The sequence below is a fragment of the Strigops habroptila genome, chromosome 6 (genome assembly GCF_004027225.2).
Source record: "Strigops habroptila isolate Jane chromosome 6, bStrHab1.2.pri, whole genome shotgun sequence".
NCBI lineage: Eukaryota > Metazoa > Chordata > Aves > Psittaciformes > Psittacidae > Strigops > Strigops habroptila.
The window spans coordinates 5,761,325-5,786,992 of NC_044282.2; the positions used below are offsets into that span (position 1 = coordinate 5,761,325).

The 25,668-nt window shown below is 37.7% G+C and overlaps 1 protein-coding gene across 7 annotated transcripts in view; it reads right to left on the minus strand.

Moving 5' to 3' along the window:
• L3MBTL3 (L3MBTL histone methyl-lysine binding protein 3) overlaps window positions 1-25,668 on the minus strand; it is a 79,776-nt gene that overhangs the window by 14,580 nt on the left and 39,528 nt on the right. For all 7 annotated transcript variants that reach the window (XM_030490240.1, XM_030490239.1, XM_030490242.1 and 4 more), the window contains exons 11-18: window positions 25,236-25,387; window positions 16,959-17,035; window positions 15,447-15,532; window positions 13,003-13,113; window positions 11,345-11,459; window positions 8,838-8,940; window positions 1,739-1,885; window positions 190-354 (exon numbers count right to left, since the gene is read on the minus strand). In XM_030490240.1, the coding sequence (XP_030346100.1) occupies window positions 190-354; window positions 1,739-1,885; window positions 8,838-8,940; window positions 11,345-11,459; window positions 13,003-13,113; window positions 15,447-15,532; window positions 16,959-17,035; window positions 25,236-25,387 (956 nt within the window). The remainder of the gene's footprint in view (window positions 1-189; window positions 355-1,738; window positions 1,886-8,837; window positions 8,941-11,344; window positions 11,460-13,002; window positions 13,114-15,446; window positions 15,533-16,958; window positions 17,036-25,235; window positions 25,388-25,668) is intronic.

Consider the following 25,668-nt stretch of genomic DNA (forward strand, 5'->3'; position numbering starts at 1 on the left):
TTCTTAAATACATTGTGACGTTCCCTTCCCCCTTATTTCTAATATAAAGACAGCTGAAGAACTTCCATCTCCTTCCCCACTGCTTCCAAGAGTACCACAAACAAATCACTGTACTGCATTGCCTGGTAAGCTGCATTTTAAACTGACTGACTCAAAACAACCCATACTTTGAAAGGAACCAACAGTTACCCAGGTGCCTTCTTTTCTTTCACATCACATAGCAGGGGCTTCTTGCAAGGAGATTTACTTTCTGCATCTTCCTGCTTAGTTGTTTCTGGTACAGTTTTTCCAGATGATCGATTGTGAGCTGAAGATTTCATTCCTATGTGACCAGGGCTGGGGCATTTTCTGTCACTGTTTAAAACAAATTAACAAAATGTTTAAAACTCACAGCAGTTTAGTTGTTGTTCACCTTATTTTCTCTATGGGTAAAGAATCATTCATGTAATTGACATAAAAGAGTTTTGTTCATTTGTTTTAAGAAATACACAGAAGTTTTTTATCTGCCACCAACAAAATTGTATAGCTGTGATTTTCAGAAATCACAATACAGAACTCTTTTCTCCATGAAATCAAAGGTAATACATGTAGGCAATCCAACAGGCACAGAATTTGCCTAATGTTATTTTTGATAATAAGCTATTCACTCAAACATTTGTAACACAAGACAACTCCGAAGTACCATTTTCATCTATCCATTCTCTCCCTTCCATGATATACCCATGTGCAGCCACAACCCTTTAAAAATGTTATGTAGTCTTAATTGGGGCAACAGGAAAAATAGCACTTGACACAGTCCCTGCCACGGAGAACACTGCTCACTGTTACTGGCTTCACTGGGATGGTACCTGGGCTACCTGTCAGAGGGCAATTAAGTCACTGCAGATTTCTACAACTCTACACATTTGTATGAACAATCAAACCAGGCAGCACTGTGACAGATGAGTATTTTGGTTTTTAAAGAATGAAGCTGACCCTGTCTCCAAGAATGTAATTTAAATTACCATCTATTGAAAATATGTGGTCATTACAGCGGGAACTGGAAATCTTCACTACAAACATTCACATTTTCACATTTACATTAATGTAGCCCTTGAAAAGAATGGAGAGACTCATTTCTTTTCCTTTCCTTCTTAAATTCACTATGTATCCCCACAGCCCAAAATAAGCACAGGAGTCAGTGTCCATCATATCTGATACAAAATGATAATCTGAAAATCATCATCTTGGTATCACATGCCTTTGTTTTTTCCCAGTGCTCCTCCTAAAAGCTTCAGCTACAGAATTTAGCATTGTTCTTGCAAAACTCACTCCCAGTAATTCGATTCCCCACTCCCACAATAATGGCAGAATTTATAGTGGCTATTCTTCAAAGTGCAACATTAATTTACAGTCACGTCAATAAGTCCACCCCAGCAAGCGAGAGAAATTCAAATAAATCATTTCCTTAAGTGAAACCAACTGGCAAACACTCCATTTTAAATTCCAATCAACCACTTAGTAGTCTAGATAGTTACACTGAGGATGAACTGAATAGTTGTTAAATCATACAGAGCAAAATCAGTGCCAGTCTTTGACAGCTTGGTGACCTTTTTGATAAGCACTGATGAAACCATATGTAGATAAATAAGCAGGCCTTTCTGAAACCATTCAGCTGTTACACAACCACAAATTACGTTACAGAACTCTGAAATAAAGTACTGTTGTTAGTCACAGACATCTCTTCAATGGTAATTACTTGATTACAGGAGAGGTGGATCTTTCACTTGCTTCCACTTTTCTGTTTCTGGGGACAGGACTGGCTGCAGGCATCTCCCCACTCAACCGATCAGGTAAGAGGCTTTCTTTGTTCAAGTTCATCTCTGAATACGGGCAGCTGACTGCACTAAAAGTTGAAGAAGAGAAATGCCTCCTTATTGTCAGATACTTTACTGAGTGTCAGTTCACTCAGTTCAAAGGAAGTAACATCAGAGACCAGTTTTCTAGAAGCAGTTGCAATCAATTAATATGAAGATGATTAGGGGGAAAAAAAGCAGTAAACAGTCATACTTTAAAATGTTAATAAACCTCAACCTGAAAGTTTTTCACCTTTCCTTTCAACAGCAACTTATATAACTCAAATTGTATCAACTTGTATTACAGCATACAATCTGGAAAAGTGATGAATGTTTAGCCTGCTTTGTCATACCTTTAATAGCACTATATACATAAAATACAGGTTGCCTTTGACTATACCCACCTCTCTCCAAATAAAGTTATATTCCCGTGGTTATTTTTGCTGTGAAGGAGGGTATTTCTATTCTGTATGTTCACAAAGAAGCTGCACTGCAAGGGCACAGCACGAAGAATGGTGCACATCCTCTTACTGCAGTGAATGCCCCATCTTTGCAAATGCCATTTTGTGATATTCCACTAAAAGACTGTGTTATTTTCACAGTCTTTCCTATCATTCAGCACTCCCTATTTCACTGCACTCCAGCTAGGGAAAATTTGACACTGTGCATTGATGTAATGACTCGTAAATGTGTTGTACCTCTTAAAGTCAGAAAACCTGCGTTTGTACAAAAGGTAGGAAAGAGAACAGCAACACAAAACACATGGGCTAAACTAGGATCTTCAGAAGAATGGAGTGTTCAACTGATCAGTTAGGCTATTTACTCTCATTTCAAAGATAAAAGCCTAAACTCTGAAAGGGGTATATGTGCCACAACAATGAATAACAGCATGCTCAAGTTTTCAGATTTCTGTTTCAGATACAGGAAAGGCTGTACTAAACATGATGCTCTGTTTGTGGCTCATGAGGTATGACATGAACTATAATCTAACATCATGCTTTCCCACTTACCTGTATTATTACAATGGTAAAATAAGAACAAAAATAAAAACCAAACAACAAAAGCATGTCCTAAGATATTGACTGTCCTAAGATATTGATATTACTTAAGAATGTAGCTACCCGTCTTTCCACAAACCAGTGCCATGTTTTGTTTCACTGATTGTTACATGCATGATTTCCAAACAGAACTGTCTAATACAAACAAGTCTACCTTGCCAGCCATACACCCTGCCACCTCCAATTTAAAAAAAATAAATAGAAACCCAACAGCTTTTATTATGTTTTACAAAGCACAGCATTAAAAACAAAAAAAAGAAGGCCTAAAAAAATATGCTGCATATTCTGTTTCCTTTGCTGATGAAGCTTTGGATTCGGAGTGAGTATGAATCAACTCCTATCACAAGGTCGAACCAATACTGGTGGTCTAATTTTGGTCTCACCACCATACAAATGTTGGTGGAAATTTACATTTCTCTCACCACTAGCATAAAAGGAGAAAATTCCTTAAGGCTACTACAGGTAGTAGTCCCCAGCACCTCCTCTGAGATACAGGCACTGAAGTTTTTTGCTATAAAAACCTTCATATGAGGAGTTACACAGCCAAATAAGATACAGCCAAATGGGTAGCTGGACACCAAAGCACTGCACTTGACATAGGCTACTTTTTTGCTAATGAAATTGTTTTACAGACATAGAACAGAATATACAACTAATTAAAAAAAACCCCAATAACTCTGAGCATTACCTTTTACTTCTAATTTCTCTTAAGCATTTTATTTTAGATTTATTTATATGCCTCTACTTGCATTTATTTTTCAGCCTACTAGTTTTGTCTGTCATAGGGCTAGACTCTGCCAGATGCCTTAAAAGAACAAAAAAAGCCCATTAACTGAAATATGGGGAAGAAAACAGGAACAGCAGGAAAGAAGGGAAATTGTTTTATATTTTCAATTCTTTATACTGCTGCATCTATCACAATGATGTGTTTTTGCCTTTCAAATGAACTATAAGATGAAAGATACAGGCTTCTATTCAGAAAAAGGTTTTAAGGAGCCAAAGCCAGTGGGATTTAAGTTCTTGCTGTGTCAAACTTGTACCACTGTGATGAAATACAGTTATCAGAAACTCAGGAATATATTGGTTAATCTCAGTTCTGCCATCGCTATAAGGCAAAACATGTAATCTTCTTTTGACTTCCTATGCTCACAGGGGTATTTTGAGGCTTAGTGTTTTTAAGCAGTTAGAGGGCTGTCTCAAGGAAACACTAAACACTACCACTGTGCTATTTAACTTCAGTTGTGTAGTATTAAACAAGCCATACACCACAATGAAATCTGACAATACAATTTCATCTCCAGCAGGTCTTCCGTTTACTAACACCACTAACATGTTTTAAATCAAAAAAAAGGCAAAAAAAAAGAAAAAGCATCAAAATTCAGTCCTTCATTAGTAGAACTTGCCTGCTTACACACTGTCTTTTCCTTTAGTATCTTCTGGAAAAACAGAAATTGACAATTTCAGTCAACAATATGGCCTTAGAACACTAAATTCTGATGAGGTTTTCTTTCTAATTAATCATTCTGAGTTGTTGTATGATTTTTTTAAAAACTCCTTGATGTTCCTTTGATGTTACTATTACTTGGTGCAACAAAAAGAACCCTCATGGTTTCCACTGTTGGCTTTGTTTCAACAAAGCACAGCATGAACGAGCCTGTGTATGAGTTACATGGCTCTGGATCAATCAATAAATCCTTCTGAATCTCAATGCCTCCAGCCCTCAGTTCAGTTTAACTAGTCTACTACAAAGAATATAAGATTAATCTTGTTATTCCTACATAACAGAAGTATTTGATTTATACGGGATGGTAAGTTTTAAAGACTCGTCTCAAGGCTCAGGTTAATTAATACTGAATTACGATTTTTAGCTCTTCTGTCAACTTAAACCTGCATTTCTGCTTATATTTTGCCTTAGCACACTATTTGCAAAACAGCAGAAGTTCAGAAGGCAGTTTCCAAAATGATCAGATGTCCTTGACTTGGGGGTACCAAGGTCTGCCAGAGGCACAGGGACAACAGCAAGCAGCAGAAGCAGCAGCAGGTACTCAATTTGAAACCTCTGCTATACATCTGACAGGGCTGTACACCCTCCAGCACTGCTCCACAGCTTTGAAACCAGTCCAATACGATGATCCCAAGTATCATCTGAGCTGCTTCAGTAGGCTTCAGTAAACAAATATCCACACTAATACCACCTGACTCCCCCTGCACAGGAGAGTCATCAGCCACCTCAAACTGCTGAAGGATCAAGATCGCAGAGCAATTAGCGTGCAATACACTCTGCATCCTACTGAAATGGCATTAGAGTGTCTGGCAACACAGATGACCGTAACAGTTTTCTGACGAATTGGAGCCACTGTTTCCAGAGTCCCACATAGGCTGAGTAAAAACTGAGCATTAAAATAAGCTTTTGTTTCTATCAAATAATGATACCATCCAAAGAATTCTCAGGATCCCAGGTCTGGGTTTTTCCAGTCAACAGAGGTTTTATCTAATCATCCCTTTCCAGAACCAAAGCGTTGAGGTAGCATACCACGTTTGTGGTTATTTTGCAACTGCTCTTCCATTACTCTCAAAATCTATCTCTAGGTAGGGTTACACGCAGATCTTTTTTCACTAAATTTCAAGGGTAGTAAGATAAAACTGGGCTACTGATGGATGGGCATGGACCTTAGTCTTCTCCACACATCTGGAGATGCTCCTATTTTCTAGTAGTATGCAAAGTTTCTGAAGCACAGAGTCCAACTGGATTACTCAGCCTCAGGTACACCTAACATCAAAAGGGAATATTAGCCAGGATTCTCTCATAACCTGAAGAAGAAGAGTAAGGTGGTACTCTGATAAAAGAATGTTAATATTAAAGCATTTTTTTAATATCGATTTGTAGTCTTTATGACTGCTTGGAATATTCTGCAACCTGTGTGAAGCCACAGACAGGTTGCCTGGTTTAGCTGTACTGGCTGGAAATGTCATCAACCCCAGGTCTGCATTATCATTCAGGTGCAGGTTATTGCCAAGCACTGCCAAGGGATGAGGTTGTATGGCAGTTGCAGGAAAATTCACTCAGATCTGCTCAAACTGTCTTCCTTGACGGGTGAAATTAATACATTGGTTTAACTAATGAATTAGGCTTTATTTAGAACAGCGTATGTTGAAATGACTGCATCTGCTGGTGGTGATATGTGCTTAGCAAGAAACCTCCAGCAAAAAGGTCCTGACAACATCTGGAGGATTTCCTTTTTTCCAGTTGGATTTTTGTCAAGTGATCACTTCAGTTGACTTTATGAAAATATTTTTAACTAGTCTGGAAACGAGCGATACAAATGTTCTTTTTCACAGTTTACAACTTCATCAAAGCATTCTTTTTTAGGAGAAAGCTGCTTCATTCAACAGTCTGAAGTTGACTCAAGAGTAGCTTATAAGAGATTTCACTGTGGCCAAATGACCTTACATAAAAGATAAAATGAGATTTGAGATGTGCATCAAAATCAGACAAGAGTGAGTTCAACAGTCACTGAATGAATAGATGCGACATCCTGCTGAGCTGAGGTTTCCCACATTTTTGCATTGTTCTCTTACAACGCAGCTACCACCATGACACAGTCAGTTCACCTCAACTTACACATAAGATGTCATGTTTCTACTAAAAATCTTTATTCATGGACAGCTTACCCAAAACATTAATGGCCTGTTTACAACTGACCACTTTGCATTACTGCTTGAACTTGAAAATTACTGCATGCGTTAAACATCAGAGAGCATAAAATTCACAGTAATAAATATGCAGGTGATATGCATAATGCTACCAACCTGCATATCAGTCTCAGTTTCAACTGCGCAGCATAAAACTCTAGATCAACTGGAGATAGATACCAAGTCCTTATTAACATCAACTTTTCGAAAAAGTAAATGCTTTAACCCCACTACATAATCACCGAGGCTTTCATCTGTTTCCTAAGGAACAAGCTCTCAAAATTATTTCAGAACTACTTAGCATTTTAAATTATCTTTTCTGACACACTCTTTTTTTTAAGTTTCAGCCTTGGGCTAAGAATGGGCATGTTCACCTTATTCCAAGTAACTGAGATAGCACACAGTAAGGAATCAGAATTTATTGCCTTACAGATCAGGTGCATTAATAAATTAGATAAGACAGTGTACTGGAATATGAAATAAAATGGATTTCAGCTAAGCAGCCAGGAAGCCTTTTAGGCAAGTCTAGTTTTCTTCATACTTGCAGTGGACTAAGAAAATGAATGCAGTAGGTTACCATATGCTAACTGCAGGATGTAAGCATTCAAGGCCAGGCTGGACAAGGCCTTGAGCAACCTGGTCTAATGGAAGGTATCCCTGCAAGTAACAGGGGGGTTGAAACTAGATGATCTTTAAGGTCCCTTTCAATCCTAACCAGTCAATGATTCTGATTCAATGGTAATGTTTTAAGTACTAACTTGACTATTTAAAGAGTTATCCTATTGATTGAATGAAACAAACCTTCTCAAAAGGGAAGGTAGAAAAACTGCAAAAAATAAACCAAAGAAAAAAGAACATAGTTAGAAAAAGACAAAAGGAAAAGCATGAGAATAATCTAAAAGACAGCAATGCAGCACGCTGTGTCATGACAATCCACCACAGTTCATGTTACAAAAAGTTTTGTCACTGGCGCTAACCTACACACATCTCTTCCTGGAGATAAAGCTTGTACTAGCATCAGGAGTTCTGCCTCCTAACAGCACAAGGACAATGCCTCTGCTGTAGACAGGAAAAACCTTTCAGCAAAAGATGCTTTTTGCACACTAAACATGTAACAACACAGTGAGTTTTACTGGCAGGTACCTTTGTTAGGGATGAGTCAGGACTTCAACCAGCGCTGATACGCCATCAAAACCTCATAGCATAATTCAAGTCAACAGGACATAATTCTCTCATCAAGAACATGAAGAGATTGCAGAGCTAACTCTTGGATCATAGCAGCTTAATAATATACTTAAAAACCACGAATAGACAAATACCCAAAGAGCAATCCCCTAACCATATATAAAAGCAGAAAGCACAAAGTGATGAGACATTCAAGGATTGTATGATTATGTAATGGAAAAAAACTGAGAAAACTTCTGGAAGCTCTAATTTGCAAAAAGGTAACAGGATGATATTTATGATAACTGATTCTCAACTTAACATGTGACTTTAACTGTATATCCCTTACTGAAATATTCAGGATTCACCTCATACTGCAAATATTTTTAAAATAATAAAATTTTGACTTAGCAAATGTTTCCCATTTACTCTGACATTGTCTCTCTGTCCCCCATTCCATTCTCCCATGCTACTGCTCTCCCTATGTCAACTCTCCTCTAGGACAGCTTGGGATGTCCACGTTTCTGTATTGTATTTTCAAAGGTTTACAACTAAAGCATCCTTAGAAACACTACGTGCAAACAGCAAATTGTTCAGGCTGTCACTCGGGAATATGTTAATCTGAATTTCCTTTCTAGCATCTTTCCAAGCCAGCAAACAAATCCTCACCCCTACCAACCAAGCAGAACAAAGACATCCAAGCTATATCAAAATTAGTGCCCTCATATTTCGAAAGGTTCAAGAGTTATTGCTTTATACATATTTGTTTGTAACATTTTGCAATCTGAACAGCAAGCCGAGAAATCCTCATCGGAACAAAATAGAGAGTAACTACCAATTGTGACAAAAAATGATGTTCAACAAATGTGATCTTGGCACACCCTGATGAAATGAAGTTACAGACTGCTAATGTTTATTTCCGCATGCTCACCATGGCAACTGAAATCACTGTATATTTAGGTTTACAATATTCCCTATTTTCTTCCAACTTGTATCTGTTTTCTTGTGAACAAATTAAAAAAAAAAGCAAACCATGTGCAGACATCACCCAGTTGAAAGAATAAAATTACAGTTTCACAGCACATACCTATGATGACCAATATGTCTTGCTCTTTTAATGTGTCCAACTCCTTTACATCCTGCTGTGGGACACCCTCCATGCTCTAAAGCTTCCACCAATTCCAAGGGAGCTGCATGTCAGGGGAAATCACATGAGAGATTAAAAAAAAGTATCTAATCTTTAAAAGTTATACAAATATGCAGGAATACCAGACTATCATAGTAAACATGAAGAATAAGTAAGTAAACAAAACCTAATTTTAAAGTACTTTAAAAAAGCATTCTGCAAAAGCATGATGAAGATTCAAACAACTTAATCCACTGGAGAAATAATCTTATTCTGTGTGAGTACATCTGTACAGGGGAGGAGGAACTATATGACTTCAAATATCTTTCCTATTAACTACATGTAGCTGGAATCTGGATGTTTTGCAAGAGCACTGACAAAGTAAGTTACCCTGCTGTTCCCAAAGACAGGGATCTGTTTGTAATGGGTACTGACCTCCATTTTTAGCTCAAGTTTTCCAGTGAACAAGACATGAAAACAAAGGCTGAAAATACTACTAAAAAGAACAAGCCATCAGATTTATTCATCTCATTATTACTTATCTAAATTTATGCGTCTATCTGATTTTCATCAACCTGAAACAATGATGCCTGATGCCTGCAGAGACATTAAAGCACACAGCTGTCAAAGCAGGCTTTGACACTCAAGCTAACATAGTATATAACCCATAGTTTCATAGCAAGTGAGACACAGACTTACTCCAGTACATGAAACTGAGAACGCCTGCTGCAGATCTGCAAACATGCACTGTCTCTCTAGTACTGGTTTTACTTGAAAATTATATGAACTTGTATCTCCCCTTACAGCTACAATACTAAATAAAAAGGTCTATTTAATAAATTTTCCTAGATGAAAGATAAGATTCTTGCTCACAGATGGATAATGAAAGACAGAGAATTAATATATTAGGACAACACTAGGACAGTCCAAAAAGCATTTTTTAACAAATCTTCCAACTATGCTAATGTTACAAGACTGTGACTACACTGAAGTCCAAAGAATTCTACAGGCTTTTAAATGGTGTAGTGGATGAGAGAACAGTGCCTTCTATGCTACCACCTAGAGGAGATGATATGTTTTACCTGATCAGCATCCATATTTTGTTTCTTTTGATGTCTCCAAGAAAATGAAGACACCCAGGCTAAGAATCTTTTTTCTCTGCAATCTTAGGTAACAGAAATGTCACAACTTTATTCAGCTTTTTTGCCATAGGATAAGATTTTTATTTATGTGGCCACAGACCACCTCTCCCGCTGGACTGTTCCGTCATTCAGTACGTAAGATGCACACCTCAGATAAAGAAGCAGATAAGCAGCATTCCATCTTCTCCTCATTATTCACTTCGTGCTTTGGCAGTCACGTCACCCTATTCAAACTCTGCTTTGAAGGCAGAATGATTAACTTCCTAATGGCAGTCATCACTGTACCACTGGAGTGCTCAGAAAACTAATGAATATACCCTGATCATGCTCTTGATAGGAAACATTTCTGCTTGACATTTTACAGATGCTGAATTGAGGTACTGAGACTTTCAGGTATCACGTTCACACAGTCTGTGTGTGTGTGCCTTATCCCAGTTATTTTACATTTCATTTTTTCAGAGGACTTGGCATTGCTCAGCATTTCTTATTTTCCAAGTGCAGCTTTCTCTGAGCTCAGTTACAGCTGTGAACACTCAGTACTTGTGCATCCCTCAGAGTCACAATATAAAATGATCCCAGAGAAGAGCACTCAGTTAAAAATCATCTGCTACAAGTTTGGCTAAAGTGATTTCACCACCATTATCCAGAAACGCAGTGGCATAGGCAGGTGTATACCACGAAAGTCCCTTCTCCCTGCAACCTTCAGTCTCATTTACAACAGACTTCCCACTTCAAAAAGTAAAGCAAAATTCCCCAGAAAGGGCAAGCTGGTAAGTACAGTATTATTATTATTGGCACCACGGTTCTGTTAAACTTATTTGCAGTGTGGGCACTATTAACCTCTCTTAGCTGCAGAAAAAAAAGGAAGTTAGCTGGTTTTGAGGATTTGCCACAGCATTTGAAAGGAGTGCCTTCTCAGTGCAGTCTAGACTATTCTGACATAAAAAGCACACTAGCCTTCAAGAGGCTGTGGACAGAAGATTTTAAGAGTGATACCCTATCTCTACTGAGTACCACAGCAGTTTTATCAGTGGCTTCAACAGGGCCGGGATTTTATGCAACAGATCTGTATCATTACTTCAGGTTTTGGCTGTGGTTCTGCCAAATGCATACAGAGAAACACTGTATTTCCATGACAGTAAGGGTCAATAAAGCAATCTACTAAAAAGTGATTAATTACCAACGTTTGATTTTTGCACTAAATGTCACATTTACATTATTTTGCATTTCCTAGTTGCTACTGTTCCTTATGGCACTGGCAGGGAAAAAGATTGCACAGTACAAGTGCCTTTTAACATTATTACATTATAATGTGATTTCTCTTACTAAGTGGGGGCTGAAGAGGGTGTCCAGTTTTTGTACACCAGCCTGCAGGATGGATATCAGGGCTATCTACATCAGTCCAATAATCATATATACTATCCCAGCCATCAAAATGGACCTAAAACCAAAAGCAGAACAAGATTAGAAAAATTCCCTATAAAATCAGTTTCCCTAAGTAATCTCTAAAAATTACATGTCCATTAAAGAAGACACTTTAAGAGAACTATGAAAGTTACACAGAAAATACATGTACATTGAATTATGGACCCAGGCATACTCTCACTGAAGTAAAGGCAGAGGTGTCATTTGACTTACTAAGTCTTGGATGATCAGTCTCAAAGCCCAGGAATAAAGCAGGGCAAGTTTAGTTCTCCCACTAATATTTCAGTTAAACATGAGTTTCTGCCTTTTTTCTCTCTCAAAAAACCTGCAATTTTTTCAACTCCTTGAACAGGATTTAAGAATAGCAGAAGTAACATACAAGTTAATGTTTTACTAAAATCAGACTATACAGAGTAAGGACTTGAAACTGAAGAAAAAATGAAGTATGTGACTTCCCATAAAACCACCGATATGGGCTACACATGCGTTTTTTTCAGGTGAAAACTAAATATCTTCAAATTTTACTTGACCTTTAAACTAGTAACCAGCTCAGATCTCTCATGTGCACATGTATGGATGCACGTACACACAGACACATACAGCCAGCTTTATTAACATATGCTACAGAGTCAAATTACCACCCTAGAAGTTACAAATCCTGTAATTTTAATAACTAAGACTGGAAAAGGGTGGGTTTTTTTGTTTGGAGCTTTTTTTTTTCATTACCAACAAAAGTTTAGATAGAAAATGCGTAGGTGTGAAGATATTAGTTCTGATGGCTCCCTACCACCAGTTAATTCAGATTCGAAATGAAATGTCAGGTGCATTTCCTGCTTGAAATACCAGGTATGCCTAATAAATCTTTACAAACCACAAACAAAAATATCCTTCATATCCATCTAACTGGATATCCGGAATATTCTAGGCCTTTTAACAGTTAAGGGCTTCCAAGTGTAAACTGGTTTTGTACAATAAAAGAAAAATAATTCAAATATACAACTTCTGCAAAACTGCCATTTCTTAAAAATACATTATCTGAGATTAATCCAATCTAAAGTCCATAATCAATATAAACTTCAGAATTGCAAAAGTCACTGACAAAGCACAACAGATCAGGGTTATTTTTTGATATTTCACTTACATCTCTCTCCTACCTGGAAGTTTACAGAGACAGATTCAATTAACCTAGGCCAAGTATTTTATAGGCCCTAATACAAATATCATAGCAGGCCTTTGACACTTGATATTAAATCATATCATTTCTTGATAGAATAGACAACTGTCTTATATGAACTATTCCCAAAGCAATTTCCCAACATATTCAATTATGCTCTCTAACTACCTATGTCAGCAAATGTAACTAAGAGGACAATAAAACAACCCCTTCCAAAAGAATTATGCACATATTAATCAGTGAAAAGGATGAGCAGAAGCTTATCAGGACACAGCAATGTGACTCATTTCTTCCTGTGCTTAGTTTTACAACTACGGTATTTTGGTTTTAGAGAGTACCCATCAGTCACTCAAGCAGGATATCACAGTAAGACAAAGAAACTTACTTTTATTCTATAGTCATCAGTATCTACAATGGTTGCTACTCTGATAAATACTGGATTTCTCTTGTCAACCACTTCAAGTTTCATGTTTTTCTGAAAGCCATGAGAAGGTTTCTAGGCAAGAAGAACAGTATTATGTGAAACAGAAAAAAACCTCAAAAATCTCACACAACCATAAAGTATATAACATCCATAGGAAACTTTCTGCCTTCATTTTCTCAAATCTGCCCTTCTTCTCGAACAAATGCAACCATAAAAGCATCATTCAAACCAGTGTTATTAAAGTAGAGAAATAAAGTAACTACTTTGGGATTCCAGGTTCTCCTGGAATGGACAGGATTCAAGCCATGCAAAGAAGTAAGTGGGGATTTTGATTTTGAATCATTTGGGTTTTGTTCTAAATTCTCTAAAACAGTTTTCTCAGAGATTTTGGCCAACAGTTTCAAAGCCATATTGAATTAAGTATTACATACCAGCAGCCTGAAATGTCTATGAAACTCTCTACAGGAAACATATTCATGGTTTTTAATATGTGTTTTCACTTTGTGAATCAAACTTTCCTTTTCAGTCTCCTACTGAAAACATAACTAATCCACGGTCTGAGAGTAAATACTCACTCAGAACAAACAGAACCAAATACCTGTTTCATAATACTATTTTGGCAAAAAAAGTGTCTTTGTTAGGAGCATTAAATTTTGTCTTTGCCACCTAGCTATGAAATCTAATAAAAAAATTAATTGCCATTTAAAAGAAGCATACGAACAAGACAGTTCTGGGTTTTATTCTAGATTTCTAGGAAAATAGTGTATCTGTCCTTCTAAGACTTCCCAGAACATTGGTGCTTTTTCCTCAGCAGCAGCTTAACTCTCTTTACTTTCATAATACAATATAAAATACGGTGACTGTCTCAGGATGACTTCAACAAAACTCCAACACAATCAGCAATTTATTCCCATGAAACTTGCTTTCTTGCTGTTTCTCACAACCAGCATTAATATGCTTACCATAATATTAGTATAGAAAGCAGGGAAGTTATTTTCTCCGGCTGCGAAACCAAAAGACAGAGCACAGCCAACTCCCTTCAGTCATGCTCTTGTTCCCCTCCATCCTCAAAGCCAGACAGCCTTGTCTAAGCTACCTTTTGGGACCTACACCATCCCCAGCTGCTCTCTGCTTGTATGTTTTCTGGAACAGTGCTGAGCCAGGCCAGCTACCGCTCTCCTGGTTTAATGCTGTCAATGCCTGCGCGCTTGTGGCATGTCCTGTTCAGCTCCCTGGAGCAGACACAGCCAGACAGATCTTGCTGCTTGAAGGACCCTGTGGGTCACTAGTGGGGCATTCCCACTGCTGAATGCTGCAGGGTGGCTGCTCTCTCCCTGAACCCAGGGGCGAAATTAAAACATGGATGCTCAAAGAGGAAAAGGAAACATTTGCTTTTAGCTTGATGTAGTCAAGGTCACAGCCCGTCACTGCTTTGCCTCTCAGATACAACCAAATACCTTCCCATCCTTGCTCTGAGTATACTTGCTGAGAATGTAAGATTGAGACATGTTATTAGCCAGATGCATTTTGGGGTGATAAACTGCAGGTCAGGAATAAACTCTAGCAATCTGCTAATCCCAGGAACTGCTATAAGGACTACATTTATTCTGCTTTTGTTAATCCAGCTCTTAGCAAAGCTTTATTCAGAATTAGTGACATTAATCTGAAAAGATGAGAAGGCAAACCAGCTTGAGTGCGCTGCGAGACAAGGGGCTGGTCTTAACAGCAATTCTTTCTGCATTACCGACCAGTGCACTTTGCTCACTGAAATCCTAGGAGCTCAAGAAAGATGAGTGTCACTGGAGGAAACTAGGAAGTACAAAGCTAAAAGAAAAGAATGTTGCCCACGGACACCATAGTTAAAATGGGGAGGTGTCTATGGATGCTGCCCATGTGCCCTAGCCACAAGCTCGCAGAAGAAAAAGTCTACTGAAGGGTATTAAATACAGAATCTCTCTTGGCTACAGCCAGAGACAGAGGACTAGATGGGCAACTGGACTGATCTCCAACAATCATTTTTACATTCTCTCTGTATTCATGGCACCATTTAAGATGTACGGATAGAAATACATATGTTTGAAGTATCTTATGATGAATCCATAGCTATCTCATTATTTCTAATAACTAGGCAGTAATTTCCCCATAGCAAATTACATTCATCAGTAATATTTTGTAGCATTTAATCCCATTTATAATGATTAAAGTGATAGTGATTTATAACAATTATTTGATTTCCAACAGTGAACTGCAAACTTGCATAAAAATAAACCACCTACTATGCAACTAATTAACTGGATACATTTGGAAACATAGGAACACCATGTATGTATTCTTTTATTTCTTTTATTTTAAACTAATTCATTATAGGTGCTTAAAAACATGAAAAAATGTAAGCATTTTCTCACCACTTTAAAAGCCCTTGCAGGTGCAGGTAATGAACTGGTTTCTTCCAAATACTTCTCCCAAGAAAAATGCTTAGCATGTGGATAATCTGGCACAGAAGATATATGAGCAAAATTAAACACAGCAGTGCAAAAACCAAAACTGATGGCTAATTTACAGAATGCACTTTCATAATACTGTTCTGATTTATGCTTCACATTTATAAAATAATTACAAGAAAGGCTATTCTAAATTGTCTCTGACACATTCACCATGTAGGTTAAAAAACCCAACAATCTTCTCATCCACAGTACCGAGTAGCTAGCAGAAAAAGTCACAATTGCTTTGGATATGAGAATATAAATAATGTGGACTGGAAAAATCTGTCCACTTAATTCAAGAAATTCATTCAGGTATTATAAGCCTAATCCCGTCTTTTGTTAACAGTGATTTATTGGTAAATGCAATCTAATCAGTGATAGCTTTGTACCACAGTAGAACACACCTGAATATTTGTTCTTCTTCTAGTGAATTTGTTTTAACTAAATTGAAAAAAAACAAAATAGCCTGGTCATTTACTATAATAATTTACTGACATCATCAAATAAGATGTTGCCTTTCTCAGAAACTGTCATATTTACAAACACTTTATACAAGAAACACAAAGACAGCTTTGCTCTTAAAGAAAAGGCAGTGCATGTCCTTCGCCTTTACTCTGCACTGGAAGTTTATCTTCCAAGTTTAAACATCATGATTTATAATGTAGAAGACAACTAAACCAATTCTGACTTAGTACAGAGGGGATTTCACTGAATAATAGGCTGTAATTAACCTCCTGACAGACAGATTGCTTATGACTTTTCAAGACTGCTGGCTATTAGAATTTCTGCCAAAGTTGGTTCTAACCAATTAAAATTTTTCATCTTCTCAGACCACAAGTGGTAGTTTCTGCAACAGGGCATTTAGATCATCCAGCTACACACAACAGCCCTGAAAAACAGTGCTAGTCCTATAGTTCATACTAATGAATACACTGTCATTCTTCTGTATCGTCTCTCTCATTGCGTCTTCCTTCCAAAGAGCCCTTACAAGTCTGATTCCTTGATCACCTAAGGCAATCTTCTCATCATATGCATGTTATCTTGTGTATTTAGTTCACATGAAGATGTTTTTCTTATACAACAATCTCATACACATGGAATTTGTTTTATCAGCATTTTCACAATGTGAGTCCTAAATAAGTGAATACATTCAGCTAAAAATACAACCTTGTTCAGATTCCAAGAAGTATCTTTCATGGATAGATGTCTCTTTACTAAAGCAGGACATATGTGCATACTTATCACCTAATTACCTATTGTAATTCTAATTTCAATACATAATGTCCTGTAAAAAAAATTTCAACTCCCCAAATACCAATACTTAATTACAGAAAGAAAAATTCAGGAGAGGTACAATAAGCTTATCGCAAATTTTAACGCTGCTAGCTGACTATAGCCTCCTTAAATCTTTCAGATGGGTAGTGAGATACAAACCTGGTGGGGTAATGAGAGTTCTTTTATGTTCTTTACACCATCCAACAGGATGAATATGTGGGCTAGCTGCCTCACACCTGGAGGAAGAGAGAAACAAGGGGATTGATAATGCAGTTCTTCAGATATCCTATTATGCTTAGAAATCAAGACCTACAAAAAAAGACTTAACAAAACCCAATTAACCTATGACACCTTCAACTTACACTTAAACTGCAAAAATAACCTGAAGATACGAACACGTTTAATACAGACTTGTTAACACTTGAGCAAGCACAACCGTATTTTACTGAAAGATCAAAAAATCAGCTCCTTACTGGAAGATCAAAAGATCAGCTCCTTTAATGCAGTGGTAGATCCCCACTGAGAAGCTATAATGCTGGACATGAAAAATTCACAGGTAGAGACCCCTGGTAGAAGCCTGTTGGCTTGCTGCAAGAACACAGTAATTCCATCAAAAAAAAAAAGAGGGGGTTTTGCAATGGCAGGACTGAAACTTTAAACCAAAAGCTTAAAGACCCTGATTTATGCTCCGTGTTGCACAGGGAGGCAGTTTAGAAAATCATGCATAACTGCAATGCACTGCCAGTAACGAGTAAAAATTCAAAACCTTATTCTGAGTGGCTTGAATGGAGCTGTAAACATATTATTATAACCCAGCAGCACACAAGCAAAGTCTATCTGAGATAACCTGTCACCCAAAAAAAAAGAAAAGAAAGCATTTTAGGCCCCAAACTGACTGAAAAAATCCAGAACTCATCAGTGATCCAAGACTGCAAATTGCTCTAGAAGAACTGATCAAACTCTCTTACTCAAGGGACTAACAATTTCCCATAATTTCTGTCATCAAATTTTGCATGACTGCTGTTGTCTGTGGCATACCACAAGAACCACAGAAGACTAACAGAGGCAGGGTGAGCTATACTTGACATGTGCTGGCATCTGTCTGAAGCAAGGAGAGATTGCTCTCACTTTGCTCGCTGGTTCTGTTACATTGTGCTGAAATGAATGCAGCAGTGACTGCTGGCTATCAAGTTCTGTCAGCAATACAAAAAAAAGACACACACTGCAAAATCATAATTGATATAAAAGCAGATGAGAGAAAAACTGTTTAAACATTCAGTATTATGAAATTATATATAGAACTATATAATTTTATTATAGCATAATAAATTACGTACAATATAACACATACTGTATAAAATATGTAATGTATACACTATATTACATTATGAATATTATTAAGAAAGGCAGTGCACTAGCTCTCTCTTACACTATTTCCTAAGCCTAAGGGTGCTTCAGTAGCTGACATTAAATATTCCCAGCTATGCACCCTCTCTCTTCTGGAGAATCCCATCAGCGTTTCCATCTCTCCAGTGGCCACAAGCCCAGTGCCTCACTCATTCCAAGGACCGACCAAGGCCAACAAACTGCAGCCTGAGTAAGCTGACATAGCTAAGGCCTTCATTCCCCAGGGACTGATCAAGAAACCAAGCTTGAATAGCCAAGCAGCAGTCTAAATAGAAACACTCTCTCTCCCTCCTGCTGAATGCTGCTTTTCAAACACTTCCCAAATATTTAATGAGAAAGGAAGAAAAAGCAGAGAGCATCCATGCATAAAGACGTTTACTTCATATATAATAATCACTGCATAAAACACTGAAATCCTCATTCTGATCCAGTTTCTATTTAATTCCTCTCTGAAGTCAATGTGTCAACCATTAGGCTGGAGGGTAACATGTATTCCCTTCCTTTCCCCTCAACCCATCTAAAATACCTGAACAGCGGCTCTGCTCTCCCCAATTGTTATAACATAATCATTATCAGTATCCACCTAGAAAGTACTAGCATGCTGGAAGTTCATATTAATTAAGTTCTTTTAATTAGCAGTGCTAATGTGTATTTTTTAAAAAATACCATGTTGATAATCTGTAATACCTAAGAGGGTGCAATGAACTGTGCATGACAGAAAAGGAAGTCAAAGGCAAAATAGCAGGTGCACTAACATCTTCAGGCTCAGATCAAAACGGTCTGTCTGCAGATCTCCAACAGAAACATGTTTTAAGGACTGCGAAGGGAAACAGAATACAGAAAAGACCACAGACTGAACCCTGGGCCACTCCCACATTGCAGTTTTGAACCTCTGCTGCATAAAAGAAAACTGAAGGAACACATATATTTGAAATATACAGAATAACACCAATCTTTTTTAAAAAAATCTGAAAAGCAATTTTACATGATGTCTAACATTCAGTATGGAGTATGGATATACTTCAATAACAGAAATGCAGGATGAGTGTCTCAGAAGCATTGACTCACACACAACAAGCACTCCTCTAGCCTTCTACCTGAAAAGAGTCAAGCACTAATGATAAAAAATATTGGCCAACCTACTAAAATTATCTTGAAGCTTTATGTATGGAAGAGCTCTGCTAGCACTTCTTTTTAATGATGCCAAACAGATCAACTTCTAGCAGACAAAACCTACCTTTGACAGACTCTGTACTGGCTCAGACAACAGCCAAGGATTCAACTCACTTCGAGAAAACCAACCTTTTGTCCTACTACAATATATAAAGCTATACAGTATGTATCTAGTATTTATAGCATCACAGCAAGTACTCTCTAAATCACTGAAGTTGTCACTAATAAAAGCAAGCAAAAGGACTTCTGTGATAATTTTGCACTGTTAAAACTCAGCATCTGACTCCTAGAAATGCTTTGCCCCAAACAAATTAAAGAAAAGGTGAGTGCTTCACGCTCCCTTTGTCCTCTTCCTTTCACTTTACACTGTAAAGAGAAGCTAACAAGCAAGAGGGGCAGCGCTTCTCTGCCCTATCCCCCTGAAGCTGGAGTTTTACATGGAAGAAATTTACATGGATGAGGTATCCTCTTACTTCCTGAAATGTTTTGGAGTAAAGTCACAAATTATTTTCAAAAGTCTCCTGAATTAAATTTGAGAACAAGACCCATGCTCATGAGTCACTATGTTAGTATGAAATTATATTGTACTAAAATAATGAGGTAGATGTGTAAAAACACTTATCAGGACAAACCTTCTAAATGCATTTGTTCTGTTTTGCTTTTTCAAGCATAGTTTGAACATACATTTTTATAAAATTCAGGAAAGTAAATGCCACTGCACACACTTCTTGCCTTGAAGATTCAAGAAGCAAGTGACCAATGTGTGTCGCAATTAAAGATGCGCTCCTGGAAGATGCTCTGACGTTACAGCAATGGGAGTGAACATGGAACATGTAGTAACGAGTGCTACACATCATAGCACTGCAAAATAGCACTATAAAACATCCATAACATTCTGATTTGCTTTGAAAGAAAAACTCAGCCATTACAGATGAGCCTGTAAGAAACTTCTGTAACCATGCTGGCTTCAGGAAAAAAACACCAACATCCCTGTTCCAGCAAAACCAGGTCATACAGCCCATCTTTACCATTCTTCACACAGCCTTTTAGCTTCTAACGGTCCACTTAACAATAAAAAGCAGAGATCAGTAAAAGTCACACACAGTTTAAAACAAAGCTATTATGTTTTAATGTGTGTTATTTCATGGACATATTATCTAGTTTGGAAGAACAACGGTCTACTGGACTAAGTCCAAGACATGTCAGCTGGAATGCTAAAGGCTACTCTGACTTTTCACAATCAATTTGCCACATCCCACAGCTTTTTATCTCCTTTGCTCCAAAACAGAAGGCAGATCACCTGGCTCACATGCTTCATAAAACACAATGATCCATGAATTATGAGGATGCTTGCTAGACCAAAAAAGATTACCACCACCAGCTGGAGCTGAAGAATTTTGCACCTCCAAACCTATCTACCCCTGGGCCTCAACAGAGCACCACCACCTTCCACCACACAGTGGAGACACACACATGCTCAATTAATAAAGCAAGATTGTAACGTCCACACAATTTGTGCCGCTTGCTATCCTTTCTTTGTGTAATGTCAGAACATCCACACAGAAAAACACATCTATTATCTATACTGGAAACTGAAGCTAACTCAGGAAGCTGAAGTGGAGCCGACAGAGGTAGGGAGCGCCAGCTAAAACCCCTAAAAGAGCCACGCAGAGGGACAGAACAAGCTGCAGTTCCACTGAGTTATGGGCAGCTTAACCACATCTTAGAGAAGACATCAATGCAGGGAAGAGCTACATGATGTAAAAGGCCAGGAAGAAGTTCCGCAATAATGAAAGCTGAGGGCAGCTGACAACGTGACCCCCTGGTACGTGCACCACTCTGTATGAAAGGAACATGTATGCAGCCCAACAACCCTTGAGTTACGGCACAAGAGCACGTCCCAGTGGAAGACTTGGGTATGGAAGACAACTTAGTATTTTTCTATTGATTACTTTCATCTGTCCTGTTAATTTCTCCCCAAAATCTGTTTCATATATACAGCTCATTACATTCAGATCAAGAGAGATGGATGATAATGCTCGTTGTTAAAAAATGAGTATTCAATTCTACAAAAATATTTCCCCAAACAGGTCTCCACCTGAAGATCTGGACAGAGTTTTTATTTAGCAATCAGCATTTTCTTTAAAATAAGCTGTATATATCATACTCATTTTCTGTTTCGAAATAACATCTGATTTTCCCTTTTGGGGAAACAAACCTTTTGGTATTTTGTTTTTTACTTTATTAAATGTAGATATAACCTGCAATGAAAATGTTATCTATTAAAACTTGTTCATACACACATGCATTATACCCATAAATAATAGTATGCCCTCAAGAATGCTATTTATACAACTTCTTGAATGTGACATGTCAGTCATTTAACTGCATAAAAAAAGTAAAACATAGAAACCATTCTGCAGCCCCATCTAGTGCATAACTGAGAATACTTCATCATTGACAAGTATAAAGCTGGTATTATTTTAGGTCAGAACTTCTCAAAACATGACCCATGAGATTATTCGTCTAGAGGTGATACAGCAAGCCAAATTACCATATTTTCCATTTAAAGTCTAATAAGACAGGAGCTTGGTGATTTACATGAAATTTTAGAGCTTTAGGGTCAGATAACAGTCCATTATCCATTTAAATAGTTAAAAAGCATGCACTATGTCTCATGGTTCTTCAAGATTATTTTATCTTCTTTTTAACATATTATAACCACTCAAAAAACACTGTTCCTTCTAAATTAAGAGAGTGAAGCAAAGTTAATTACCTCAAAAAAGAAACAAGCAGAGGACAAGTTTTTAGGACTTGGCTGTTGGCAAACTAGCAAATGCTGGTGGAGAGCATAACTGGCCTCTTAGTCTCACACCAAAATCCAGTCTTGTTCCAAAACTCATACAAGTTAGAAAAAGGTTGAGAAAATCAAAAGCTGATTTGTCTTCAGAAGGTGCTTTAAAAATAACATTTTCTATGGAAGTCAGACAGGAACAGAATGGTGAGTGAAGCATGAGACATCATATTTTCTCACACTCCTGATAAGCTGATCCTAAAAGCGGACTAGCACCTTCCCTGCAGAGCAAGGTCAGACCAAGCCAAGGATGAGGGCAACCAGAGCCCTCTGACCCAGTGAGTTTGGGCTGCAGCATGTCCAGCACGGCCATCCCTCCACCTCTCCTGTGGGCAAGCAGCAACAAAAGCCCAAAGATTCCCAAATGCTATTTCCAGACTCTGAGAACTGTGAGAAAAATTGGAAATTCCACTAAGAGGGAATGTCTTTGGCTCTCAAAAAAAACGTATTTTCATCGAAAAACATGGGACAGATGGAAAGGACCTGATAGCTTGTGTCGTGTAGGTAAAAAATCTCCTTTCTGAAGGGAAGTCTTAAATTTGACGATCTTGTTCACTTTTCTCCCTCTAAAAGCTACTGCCAAAGGACAATTTAATGGGATTTATAATGCACAGAAAGTATCACCACCATGCATTAAAGTGTAGTAATGACTAATTCTAGCCAGGGTATTTATTTTCAACCATTAATGTATTTTCTAATACCCTGGGAAAAGTCAAGAAGAGTATCTACCCTCAGGCTGAAAGCCTGACACCTAAAAAAGCTGAGGTGATAGCAACAGATTTCTGTTGCTTGAAGTCCAGTAAAATTGGTCAACTGTCTTTTAGTTATCCAGAAAGAGGAAAGAATATTTAACCTCAATGAAAAAGTTCAATCTACTCTAACTAAATCACAAAAGGTATATGGAAAACTAAAAGCTACTTGTTTGAAAATAACTGACTACATAGACTAAATACATCATTTCTCCTTCATTATAATTCTGAAATTGAAACTTATACGCAGGCACAGGGAAACTGTGAGGCTCTGCTCTGGGTAATCCCAAAAGAACTTTTCAATTTTAGTTACAGACACCAGTTGGTATACATGAAACTTATGCATCTAAGATATTTTAAGGCCCCTACAAACCTGGTATCTAAAATTAAAAAAGTGTGATGCATTCCGGATGCATTTCCAGGCTTTCTTTTGGTTGGACATTCAACCATTATTTTCATTTGCCATTCAAAAGAACCCCATTTTCTTTCCTTCCTCCTCTATTCACTCTTGTTTTCAATCACAGCAATGCAGAGGCAGGTCATGCCACTCAGAATTTAATTTCAATGCACAGTACTTCCAGCAGCATCTTCTTGCTCCTACCAGAAAGCTATTTTACAATTTCACCAAAAGAACAAATCTTCGGCTTGGCTTCCGTATAAATACAACTCCAGTGATTTCTCAAACACCTATACATTTTCCACTTCAATCTTCCTTCATCCTTCAAAAACGCATTATTTCATGTATTCTACAGATGAAATTCACAAAACCCACTTCAGAATGCTATGACTACAAAAACGTAAAGCCTGGTTATGTACTTAAAAAGTGCTTTCCCCTCTTCTGAGAGGACTGAAGGACAAAATTCCTGTTGACATGGGAATATTAACAAGCCTGAAATTCAGTGTATGTCTGCTATACAACAGTGCAATGCTTTAGAGATACCACTGAACAAACTACAGGCTATGTTGCATTGTTTTTTCCCCCCTAAAAGTCTTGCCTAACTTCTGTTTTCACTATTAATTACTGGCATAAACTGTTATTAGTGAACATTCAAAGATCAGGAAATTCAGAATACCTTTTCCCAGTCCCCAGTTTCCTGCTGCTTTGTAGAGGAAATGCATGTTCTGTGTTACTTCTTCATGGAAATAATCACTGATCTTTCTAGTCTTTGACTCAAATGGCCAATTATCTTGCTATGCAGTTCTGGACTTCAGAGAAATGCCTGTTCACCGCTGCTTCAATTATTTAGCTCTCCTACAGCTTATTTGTCACGTAGCTCATATAATTATTATTTCAAGAGATAGACTCACAAAGTTTTGAAGTTACATAACAGTTTCACATCATTCTCATTGATGTAGTGCCTAAAGCAGTTATTAAATACAGATGAAGAAAACTTTCTTCATTTATTTTTACGGGCTCGGCTATACAATTAAGTTGCCACTGCTGAACCCAAGACGCAGGCTCACAATACCCTACATGGTTCTGCAGTATCTTACTCTTTAAAGAATATAAGGTATATTACATTGCTCTAAATGATCTGGCAAAAGAAGAATCAAGTGCAAATACAAACCTGCACCGCGACAGCCAAAGCCTGAACTTCCTTCAGTACCTTTATGCTCGTAGTACGTCCTGTTCCTTCCACTGACTTTTCTTTATAGATACACAAAGCCCCTCCAACATACAACATGCAGAAACGTCATCTCTAACACAGGTCAGGATAACAGGATCCCAGTTTTCACAGGAATGTAGAACACAAAAGACAAACTAGATTTTACAACTACCCTGATGCCTTACAGAAGATGGTTACATTTCGGTCTGAGTAATGTCAGAGGATCAAGAACCTTACGAAAAAAATGCAGCCTTTCTTTCAATTTACAACCATACGTAAACCTAACTCCAAGTACAATTAGTCACATTATCATGGCGTGTATTCTTCACTAAAGCTATCAGCCTCAGAGATACTAGATAATTCCAAAATACTTCGCAATTCATAAAAATTAATCTGCAGCTCCAGGTGTAGCACCACATGCAAATACTCATTTAGCACAATCTTGACATTTTTTATGTGCAACCTGTCATGGGAAATTTGATTCCTCCAGTCGGCCACTGAGACACACACTGGTGGCCATGATGCCAAATCTGGCAAAGTTGGTATGGTAACTGTATCAACAGTCTGAAAGTACCACAGAAAACAGCGCTTAAAGCTATCACATTTCTGATATGTCTCGGTAAGATACAAAACAAAAACATCATACCAGTAGTCATAACTCTCATCCCAGTTGTCAAAATGAACCAGAAAACGATTGTCCACCATGTCTGTTACCGTAGCAACGCAAATGAAAGTCGGGTTCTTCTTGTCTACAGCTTCCAGCTTCATCCCCACTCGAAATCCCGACGGAATCACTGTCTACATAGAGAAAGACATTTAACTGAAAATTAATACTATAAATCCATAAATCTCCCCCGTGTCCACAATCAATATATTCATGTCACTTCTAAGGTTCCCAATTAGCTGCCCCAATAGAGTTGCAGCAGCCTAATTAGCTGATGTGAGAGATGCTTAAACACAGAGGCTCATGGTTTATGAAATAAAAAAGCCCTAAACAATGCTGTTAAAATTAAATGTGTTGGTTTTAACTCTTAGATACTCTCTCTGGAAGAGTATGCTTGCTCCACAACATTATGGTG